The 12,177-nt window shown below is 34.9% G+C and overlaps 1 protein-coding gene across 6 annotated transcripts in view; it reads left to right on the top strand.

The window, feature by feature from the left end:
• LOC149805496 (serine/threonine-protein kinase D3-like) overlaps nt 1-12,177 on the top strand; it is a 202,893-nt gene that overhangs the window by 86,658 nt on the left and 104,058 nt on the right. For 4 of the 6 annotated variants that reach the window (XM_089950095.1, XM_089950092.1, XM_089950091.1 and 1 more), the window contains exon 6: nt 4,156-4,272. The exons of the other annotated variants lie outside the window; for them this stretch is intronic. In XM_089950095.1, the coding sequence (XP_089806221.1) occupies nt 4,156-4,272 (117 nt within the window). The remainder of the gene's footprint in view (nt 1-4,155; nt 4,273-12,177) is intronic. 6 annotated transcript variants of the gene reach the window in all.

Raw genomic sequence — 12,177 nt, 5'->3', positions numbered from 1 at the left:
GGTAGAATATGAGTATGGTAGAATATGAGTATGATAAATATGAGTATGATAGAATTTGACTATGATAGAATATGAGTATGGTAGAACATGAGTATGATAGAATATGAGTATGGTAGAATTTGAGTATGATAAATATGAGTATGATAGAATTTGAGTATGATAGAACATGAGTATGATAGAATATGAGTATGGTAGAATATGCATATGGTAGAACATGAGTATGGTAGAATATGAGTATGATAAATATGAGTATGATAGAATTTGAGTATGATAGAATATGAGTATGGTAGAACATGAGTATGATAGAACATGAGTATGATAGAAATATGAGTATGGTAGAATATGAGTATGGTAGAACATGAGTATGATAGAATTTGAGTATGATAGATATGAGTATGATAGAATTTGAGTATGATAGAACATGAGTATGATAGAATATGAGTATGGTAGAATATGCATATGGTAGAACATGAGTATGGTAGAATATGAGTATGGTAGAACATGAGTATGGTAGAGTATTAGTATGGTAGAACATGAGTATGGTAGAATATGAGTATATGAGTATGGTAGAATATGAGTATGATAGAATATGAGTATGATGGAACATGAATATGGTAGAATAAGAGTATGATAGAATTTGAGTATGGTAGAATATGAGTATGCTAGAACATGAGTACGGTAGAATATGAGTATCTTATTCAAGAAGTAAAACTAAATAGGATATTTTCTTGCTTGTTTTTTTTCTTTCTTTTAAACAACATTATCAGTTGAGAATCTTCATGATGATACTGGTTAACAACTTGAGATGCAATAGGCGTATGAAATATGACTAATGCTGTATGAATAAGTGAAATGAGGAAATTAAGTTCTATTCATACAAAACTACATGCATCTGTACTTGATGGGAAAAGCTGTACGGTCATGACAAGTAAATGATAAAGATGAACAACCTAGTCATGAATATACCTTTAGGAGAACTGCGTACAATGAAACGCATGACAAATATTGTAATGAATAGAACTTCATCATGAAAATACTTTTACGATGCAGTGTACAATGAAACACATGATAAATATTGTAATGTTTACAACATCATGAAAATACTTTTAGGATGCACAGTGTACAATGAAGCACACGACAAATATTGTAATGTATAGAACTTCATCATGAAAATACCTTTAGGAGAACTGTGTACAATGAAACGCATGACAAATATTGTAATGTTTAGAACTTAATCATGAAAATACCTTTAGGAGAAGTGCGTACAATGAAACACATGACAAATATTGTAATGTATAGAACTTCATCATGAAAATACTTATAGGATGCACAGTGTACAATGAAGCACATTCATCATGAAAATACTTTTAGGATGCAAAGTGTACAATGAAACACATGACAAATATTGTAATGTATAGAACTTCATCATGAAAATACCTTTACGAGAACTGCGAACAATGAAACACATGACAAATATTGTAATGTATAGAACTTCATCATGAAAATACCTTTACGAGAACTGCGAACAATGAAACACATGACAAATATTGTAATGTATAGAACTTCATCATGAAAATACCTTTAGGAGAACTGCGTACAATGAAACGCATGACAAATATTGTAATGTTTAGAACTTCATCATGAAAATACTTATAGGATGCACAGTGTACAATGAAGCACATGACAAATATTGTAATGTATAGAACTTCATGAAAATACCTTTAAGAGAACTGTGAACAATGAAACACATGACAAATATTGTAATGTATAGAACTTCATCATGAAAATACCTTTAGGAGAACTGCGTACAGTGAAACACATAACAAATATTTTAATGTATAGAACTTCATCATGAAAATACTTATAGGATGCACAGTGTACAATGAAGTGCATGACCAATATTGTTACATACACAATTGCCCTTGAGCAGACTGAATCCTTTTGAGGTCCACTCAGATGTAGCATGTATATCAGGAAGAGGACCAGTCTCCCAACATTTGCATCAAAAGGGTCTTCTACACCAATGGCTGCTACTATATGAAAACAAATAATTATTTTCATCATAACCATGGTCTGTCAATAACAGTTTTAAGTCACAAATAGTTCCCATTTACAAGGGTGTCCCATCAATGAGAAAGGACTATGTTTGTCATAACTGCAGCACTTGAACACTGCTAAGTCAAATATTGTTCCACACACAGCACTGAGTACATGTGAGTTCCTGTAAGATGAAATGTTAATCCCTGTGCATAATGGGTATGTTGTTGAAAATGGCCAAGTAATAGTGGACATGGATCTTCAGCTAAAAATGTCTGGAATCCTCAGGTAATTCAATTGCATCATGTCTGAAAGAAAAGTAGCAAATCCACATGATGTGCATTGAAAGATAAATCCACTGCAGGTGAAATGTATGTAAGAAGTCATATGGGTCTTGTATTCATTTTTATCACACAAAGTTTACATGGTAGTCTCTCATTATTATGAAAAGGGTTCACTGACCAGTTTGCAGGAAATGGAATCTAAATATTGCCTAGTACATGTACAAGCTAATAGTAAACCAATGAAGTTAAGTAAAGTGTGATGACATGCAAAAGAATTTATCAGTACAGGTTCTGTAAGGAGAGAACCCTGGCAGAGTCATACCAAAGACGTATAAAAATTGTTCTGACAGTTGCCTTGCTAGGTGCTCAGCATTAAGATGTTAGTGTTAGGACTGGTCGGCCTGGTGTCAGGATAATGTGAATGGGTGGGACATCATGCTACATGTCTGTGACATGATGCCCTAGTGCTAGACATCACTATAAACTGCCTCACCGCAGACATCATAGCAGTATGACTGAAAAATTGTTAAAGCTGCATTAAAAATTCAAATCACACACATCTGTAAGGTGAGGTCCTTTGTTAATAATATCCATTGTAACAGAGCAATCACCATGGTCAAATGTTTGTTTGAGAGAACCCCCTGTCAAGTCATACCAAAGACTTACAAAAATGGTACTAACAGCTGCCTCGCTTGACACTCAGCATTAAGAGGTTAGTGTTAGGACTGGTCAGCCTGGTGTCAGGATAATGTGACTCGGTGGGACATCATGCTACATGTCTGCGACATGATACCCCAGTGCTAGGCATCACTATAAACTGCCACACTGCAGACATCATAGTGATATGACTGAAAAATTGTTAAAGTTACGTTAAAAGTCCAAATCAAACACACACACTTCTGTACAGAGAGTTCCATTGTTAATGATATCCATTGTAACAGAGCCATCACCATGCTGAAAGGTTTGTTTCTTGGTTCACTTATTCCTCCATAACTCCACTGTGACTAAAAGCGAATTGACTTTAAAAAAAAAGGTAACTGAAGCTGAAATTCCATTCCCTATTAAAAAGAAACTCCCCAAAATGGGGTCACCTTGTCATTTAAGAAGAATGAAATACCATTTCATTTTAAAAGTAATAGAGACGACAATTTTAAGTCTGAGAATTGAACATGATGGAGCAAGCTCTTACCAGATGCTGACAGAGAAATCAGATAGTATACACACATGTGACCAGAGAAGACCATTTTACACACACATTTTGTATAAAATGTTCTACAGATGAAGGATTTCAAAATACTTTATATCCATCAAACCTTATCCACAGGAAACTTGACATCCATGTGTCACAAGTGGTAAGCAGATACTCCTGAAATGAAGTAGGCCTGATACTTTGTTTTGGTAATACACTGTAGCAACACTTGGGTCAATAAAGACATTGGAACCTTAATATCAGCTTTGTACATTCTGTTTTCTCAACTAATGTTTATATGATACTTATAGCAAGGTCTATGGTGACATAGGACGGAAAATTTGTCCATGTCTCTCATCTCATTAAAACCAAGGTTATGCCAGGTTGTCAGGGGTAGACAGGTCAGCAAAAATCTCTTTTCACCAGATTAATTGTCTTCTGCAGTGGCCAATGGGCTGATATGATATTGTGGATATGGGGTTTGATCAAGGGCTCTAAGTCGCAACCTGTTTCGATTTCAAATTGAAATAGATGCATAGTTTATCAGGTTTCTTGTAGCAGATTTCAAATATAAAGCCCAAGGATGGTCATGTGCCTAAGTGGGGTTGATCCCACCCCATGTATATCCCTTATATTATTCTTCAGACCTGGGGTGATCCCAGCAAAATCCCTACTTTAGGAGCAGTGCTGATCCCAAAAGCTTCACAGGTGGTGCATGGACCAGTTGTGCTTGCATTTGACCATTACACAGATGCCAGCCAGGTGAGCAATCTCTTGTCCACTTTGGCCTCTTGGTCCTGTACTGCTTTTCTAAAAGTTCCATTTGCTCACAACTAACAACATTTTATGAGTTCACTTAACAATTAATCTTTCAGATCTTTGCAGGGAAAATGCATATAGCTGCATGTGCTGAGTAATCTTACTGACTTGGTGGAAGCATTTTTTAGTCTGAGTCCATCTTGTCCATCTGTTTGATTTGCAAATATACTGTTTTACTGTCATCTTCATAGGAAGTTTGCAGCTCAACTTTCTGTGGCACATAATCTGAGTAATAATGTTTTTAGGTTTGAAAATGTTAAAAAGATGATATGATTTTTAAAGTAGTCCTTGGTAGATGGCTTTGTCTTAATGCTAAAACTACTGGTAGGTGTTGAAACTATGTTGGAATCACTATCTATACAATGAATGTTGCCTTTAAGGAGAGGATGACTGCTGCTGTGGCACTAGTTGCATTAGATAATTTTTCTCCATGTCTAGTTGGCTTTTTGCACTCTGGCACTTTACATTATATTAAAAGTCAGTAAACACAAGACACTGTCACATTTTTCATTTAATTTTATTAGAACTTATAACAAAGGCATTAAATTGATATATGTGAAATTTTGCAAATGGTCATTAACTTAACAAAGACTGTTTTCTGACCATCGAATCACATAACTGTTTCATGAATTCTCCCTTAATTCTTGTACACATTAAACAATATCAGTGTTTGACTTGAATACTGTTTTCCAAAGTTATTTTGATACAACTGATGCAAAGTATCAGTTTTACCAGAGGTGCTTTAGGATGGTCTGTTGTCTGTCCTCCATCCATCTGTTAGTACAACTAATTAGAAGATTGCCATCAAACTTTACACACACGTTCATCCCATGGGTCTACTTGGTCCTGGATGAAAATGGTGCTGATTACACATCCACTATGGCTGCCACAGTGGCCCTTTTGAAAATCTCAAAATGAGGTTTAACTAAAAGATTTTTTTTTAATGTCTACTTGGTCCTAACTAAAAATGGTAGCGATATGAATTCCTGTGTGACCACCATGGCAGCCATCTTAAAATTCTTGTTACAGCTAATCCTTCTGAATGAATTATCAACCTGATCTTTTCTTGAAAATACTTTCTGTGATGTCTAGTTAGTCCTAAATGAAAATGGTACTGACTCTTTAAAATCTTGTTATTGCCACTGCTCCTTACTCTAAAAGATTTCTTTTGATGTTTTGTCAGTAAAAAAAAATGGTGCCATTCTAAAGTCCAGCATGGCTATTACAAGTCTGTACTCTTAAACTAAGTAACAGAAAATTGCGAAAAGCTGCAAAAGTTATATTGATGATGGGTTTTCACCAGAAGATTTATAATGATGTCCAATTGGTCATAAATGAACATCACGCTATTTTCACAAGAATCCTTCTTATGATGTCCAGTTGGTTCTAAATGAACATGGTGCAAATGTGATGCCTAATATTGCCACCACACAGTAGCCATCTTGAAAATTGTGTTCGTTACTTCTCTAGAATGGTTGGTTGTATCAGCACAAGGTATTCAACAAAAGACTTCTTATGGTGTCTACTCGGTCCTAAATTAAAGAGTGCCAATCTGAAGTTCATTAAGGCCACCCAAGCAGCCATAAGGAAAATATTTTGTTGTTTCTTCTCTGGAAAAGAAAGCCTTGCTGACATACAGTTTTCATCAAAAGACTTTTTGTGATATCTAGTTGGTCCAAAATGAAAATGGTATTGATCTTGGGTCTAATATGGCTGCCACAGTGGCCAGCATGAAAATCCTATCACTGCTTCTCCTGAATGAACAGTCATATCATAGGGTTTTCACTTTGAGAACTCTATAATAATGAATTATTGATCTTATTGTTATGTCTGCTCCCAAATAGATGACTATAGATGGGGGTTTCTCCAGTAGACTTCTTATCATAGCTACTCAGGCCTAAATAAAAATAGTCCCAGTAGTGCACCTGATATGGCTGTCATGATGACGGTTGTAAAAATCTTTTGTGTTTCTACACTCCCTGAAAGGAAGATATTTTGACATGGGGTTTTAACCAAAAGACTTCTAATGATGTCTGCTTTGTCCAAATTGAAAATGGCGCAACTTAGCAAATGAAAGGAAGAAATAGTCTTGTCTTGAATTCTTGGAAATTCTTCTTGCCGAGTAGAGCATCCGTCACTTCAAAGGACTCTTATTTTTTTTCTGACATACTTGCTGAGATTATATATGGATTTGCATGAGTCTGACCAAGAAAAAGAAGTTAATTACATATCCCTGAATAAAAGTGAAGGTCATTGTGACTGTAAGGAAAACATGATTGCAGCACAATGACATTAGTTCCGTGTCACTTTGGGCATGGGAAGAAGCCTATTGATTTTGGGGTCAAAAGTTTAAAAGTGAAGATCACTGTGACTGTAAGGAAAACATGATTGCAGCACAATGACATTAGTTCCATGTCACTTTGGGCATGGGAAGAAGCCTATTGATTTTGGGGTCAAAAGTTTAAAAGTGAAGATCACTGTGACTGTAAGGAAAACATGATTGCAGCACAATGACATTAGTTCCATGTCACTTTGGGCATGGGAAGAAGCCTATTGATTTTGGGATCAAAAGTTTAAAAGTGAAGATCACTGTGACTGTAAGGAAAACATGATTGCAGCACATTGACATTAGTTCCGTGTCACTTTGGGCATGGGAAGAAGCCTATTGATTTTGGGGTCAAAAGTTTAAAAGTGAAGATCACTGTGACTGTAAGGAAAACATGATTGCAGCACAATGACTTTAGTTCCGTGTCATGAACCTGGACCAAACCTTGTGGATAACATGCACTTTGGGTATAGGAAAAGTCTATTGATACTGGGTCAAATGGTCATGGTTACCATAACTGAAAGAATATAAATGGTTCTACATTATATAGCTGGACCAAATTTTGTACAAGCCTTCACTTGGAGTAGAAAGGAAGCCTTTCAGTTGTGGGGTAAAAAAGTCAAAGGCCAAGGTTACTGTGACTCACAAAAAAAAATGATCACTGTACAGTAACTTTCGTTCCCCATCACAAACATGGACCAATCAATGTGGATGACTTTTGCACTCGAGATAAAGATGGAGACTATTTATTTTCATTTCCAAGGGTCAAGATAACTGACTGATCATGAAAATTGGATCGGCATACAGATTTAATTTATCTCCATATAGGACTATTGAACATGGAGTGGGATTATAATATGTCATTCACGTACTCTTGTTAGCACACCTGGCCATAAGTTATACATTGTTTGTTGTTCAGTGTCGTGGACATCAGCATTTGCCACTTTCAACTTTTGTAAATTACATCCAATGCAGAAAGTATCCAACCAAGTCTGTCTTTCAAGTTTATTAAAAATGTACTGATCCTGTGTCAAATATGTCCATTGTTGCTGAGGGGAAAAAATGTAAAAAAAAAATATTTTTTTTTAGAAAACAATAACAATTTCTTAAAATCTGCTCTTCAGAATATGACTGGCATGGAACTTTGTTAAACATGATGCCCAGGGTGCCATTCAGCAGTCTGATACAGTCAAATTTAACTAACATTGTAAACTTCTTTATAAACACTGATAGAAAGCATCCCTCACAAAAGACTTAGAATTTTATAACAGTGATGTTGATGTCAATTACATATGGACACCGTTACTAAAAAAGAAAAACATAAAATGACTTTTCAAAAACTATGAAAACAATTTGACCAATTAAAAAAAACATTCTTGCATTTTTTTAATTAAAGTTTGCACAATTAATGCCAGTTTACAATCCAATGTAGCAACAATAGCCATTAAAAAAGATCTTAAATTACCTGAAAAAAGTTATTTTTTTTAAAAATACAGACAGCATCTTTTTTATAAAGATCTCTTTTGTTTTTTGTGAATGCTTCTCAGCTCTGCCATTGACTGTGGCCTTAATAAAACCTTCAAATCAATGTAACCAAAATAGAAAATAATTCTAGGTGCACACCATTTCCTTCCCAGCTGCCCTTACATGAAGCTAGCTGACAGGTGTCATCCAGATGAGGCTTTTCTTGTGCACTGAGATTTATTTTTGGCACTATGGCCTTGTTTTGTTTTTCTGATAGAAATTTTGTTCATGATGGCCTCTTTTGTTTCCCCTAGCAATAGCAGAAGAGTATCTATGACTTGATAAAAAAATTGATAAATATTGTTGTTCATACATGATCGTCTTGTTTACACTCGATTCACCTGATACTAGTTTGTTAATGTAAATAGAATTTTTGTCTTGAATTAGTATTTGCAAAACAATTGTAATTGTATGTGTATGCTCTATTATGTAAAGTTCAGATATATATATATATATATATATATATATATATATATATATATATATATATATATATATATATATATATATATATATATATATATATATATATATATATATATATATATAACCAGTGCCTTGTGAGTAAAACAATACTTGATAAAATAATATTGTAACCATAGATTTCCATGTACATTATCAGATCACTCATGAATCCTTGACATCAGTAGTATCACGGGACAAATTTGGAATGTTAGATTAAAATTATTCTTGGGTTGAAATGGAAGCCAAAGCATATAAAACGAGGAAATGACCCATTAAAGGAAAATGAAAAACATTATTCTAGTGCATTATTATTCAACACGAAGTTGAATGGTTTTTGTTTTATAATCTGTGCAGACACGGATGTGATATAAACTGAAGCCAGGACTAATGAAGATTGATTTTGGCCTTTCTGTAGTCATATAACCCAAGCTCTTGGTCAAGTCATGTCCATTTAGAGCTTGTACCGGTCATATCTGGAGTATATATTATGCAAAGTTACAAAGAATTCACATTTGTTTGTTGCCATGCATGCCTTTGTCAGTGTATCACATGGTCCATCATTCCTTTCTGAACTTTATTGCATATTTTCAGTATAACTGTTAAAATCAAATTTGTGCTTATTTTTCATATAACTAACAGTGAATATGGCACACCAGAATTTATATATTTTGATATACTTTCCATAATTTGTTTAACATGACTTAAAATTCTTATTGGAGATCAGTTTATAATGAATGTTTTGCCTGTAACATATTGCCACCAAGATTGCACTGTGGTGCATTTTTGCTGTGCATCAAAACTGGTCACTGTGACCAATTTTATTTTATGAATTGGATAAAGTTTTTCATATTTATTGAACTATTGTGGCAGATTTGGGATGAAGGTGTGCTATTCACCAAGACCATGTTACAAGGTCACAGTTTACCAGAGTTCTAAAAATATCTGTCTTGAGAAGTTTCTGTACTTAGGCACAGTATGATGCACATTTCCTAAAGACATGTCATACATCATCATTGTCTTCATCATGTTTTAGTTTGGATAAGAGGTTTGTAGTGGGGTTTTTTGTTCTTCACAATGATAACAAAATGTTTCATTATCCGTGTGCTTTTAAAGTGATGGAATATTGGTATATAGGCATAGATGCACCATGTCCATGCATAAACACATAGCCTTGAAATCTTTCAGCATGGTTAGAGCTTAACAAATGAAACTCGGGTCACGTCCTATAGGGTGTAGTCTGTGTCAGCACTTTTGGAATTTTCAGATAGCACCAGAGTTGGTTGTCTTGCATGCCTGAGAACTGGCATTCATAGTCAAGGACCTAAGTGTCAATATGTATCAAACAGGGACTTTTTGGGTCATTTTCCTAATTGTCTATCCTTGCCCTATTGTTACAGAAATAGAAAGTATTGAGACACACACACACACACAGGAGGGAGGGATCGTTCATATTTTGATGACTTCACTTAGGTAAAAAATAAATAGACGAAGATCTAATTCAAGAAATTTGGCTGAGAAATGAAAACCAGAACAAACTCGTTAGTAGATTTATTTGTTACATGGCTGGGTCTTGATACCAATAAATATAATCTGTCATATTTTATGAGATCATTTTTATGTTGGTGTGGAGTGTGATCAATTACAGACTAGATATCATTCATATGCATCCATCCACATGTCTGGGTCCAGCCACGTGCATTGGTTTTTAAATGCTGATATGTGGCATGAAGAGATACTTGTTCAAAAGTTGTACATGCATTAAAATTTCAGTAAATAACTAGTAATGGCTAAGCTATTGTGTTTGTAAAATATAATGCAGTTGCCATGGACTTCAGATCAGTGCTAAATTGAGATGTAATCTTCTTAGGAGTGTGACATTTGTTTTTTGCTGGAACACTGGCTGTCTGAGCAAGATCCTTTTTGCATAAAAACTTCAGTGCCATAGGAGTGGCTGCTTTTGATTTCAGTAATAGCCCTTTAATTAGAACAATGTAGGTGTTGCAGTCTTAATGGAGAAAACACTGTTGGGAGGCAAATTTATTTTCTGTGACAATCCTAGATAAATTGGATTTGAACTTACTGCCCCTGAGTTCTCACCTTATTTGCCATGGTAAGATTGAGACTCTAGATGACAGTGATTGTGTATATACTAATATTATGGATTACTGGAATGCTGTTTTAAAGTTAAAATTGCTTTTGCAGTAAGGCAATGAAAAACTGTAACAGATACAAGGTTGTTCTGTTTAATGTAGTTTCTTTTGATAGAGACTACAGTGTTTATTCTTTTATCATATACCCTTGATTTCTGAGTGCAGGGCTGCATCATTATGGATGTCCTTTCTAGATCAATTTATGTCCTTGATTTCAGGGCACAGGACTGTCTCATTAGCACTGTTTCAGCAAGATCACCGTTTGTCCATGATTTCATGGGACAGGGCTATCTCATTATGATTGTCCTGGCTAGGTCACTGTATGTCCTTTATTTCAGGGCAATGGGCTATCTCATTAGGAGTGTTCTAGTTAGATCACTGTATGTACTTGATTTCAGGGCACAGGGCTGTATGATTATTAGTGTCCTGGCTAGATCACTGTATGTCCTTGATTTCAGGGAACAGGGCTATATCGTTATGTGTGTGTGTGTGTGATTTAGATTTTTATCATAGCATTAACAATTTTCCAGTCATATCACAACAATGACTGCATTATGACAGTTTAAAGTGATGTCTAGCACTGGGGCATCATGCCACAGACATGTAGCATGTCCCACCCAGTCTCATCATGCTGACACCAGGCTGACCAGTCCTAACACTAACCTCTTAATGCTGAGTGGCAAACAAGGCAGCTATTAGTACCATTTTTTAGAAGTCTCTGGTATAACTCGTCCACTGTGTTTGAACCCACAACATCGGGCATCTGCCGCAGACACTCTAATGTTATGGGTATTTTGACTAGATTACTGTATGTCCTTGATTTCAGAGCAAGCCTGTATTGAATCTTATTAAATACCACTATTGTTACAAATAAATGCAGAATATCTGCAATGCATGGAACATACCAATAATGAGGGTGTGGGTCATAATTCTCATAAATGGTTTCTGAGGCCTAGAAAAAATAATACGGTGGCACTACAGCTGAAATATTGGGACTTGTATCTACTGACATCCCCAACAAGGTAAAAATGAAAATTGATGTGTTAAAAATAAGTAACAGAAAAGAGCAAAACCTACAAGTTTTCTATAATTCAACAAATAATTTATTTCCCTAGACTACAAAGTGAAAATTAAAAAATAAACTTACAGTATTGTGAATTATATCCCAAATAGTCCTAAAAAGTTCTATCACATTAAGTCCAAAAGTATAGAGTATACCGAATGAATTCCATTGGTGTTTTAAATTAAGTCCAATCCTGAATGATGTGCCTATAGCATTGAATAGTGTTGCTGTGCTAATAGTCCTGATATATCACAATTATGTAATACAAAATGTCCTCGAATGAAGTCACAATAATTCTTAGTGTTTTATTCTGAAAATAT

The sequence above is a fragment of the Sinohyriopsis cumingii genome, chromosome 2 (genome assembly GCF_028554795.1).
Source record: "Sinohyriopsis cumingii isolate HCF-2022 chromosome 2, ASM2855479v2, whole genome shotgun sequence".
Taxonomy (NCBI): Eukaryota; Metazoa; Mollusca; class Bivalvia; order Unionida; family Unionidae; genus Sinohyriopsis; species Sinohyriopsis cumingii.
The sequence above is the reverse complement of the archived record's forward strand: the minus strand, read 5'-3'. Positions and strand labels throughout refer to the sequence as shown.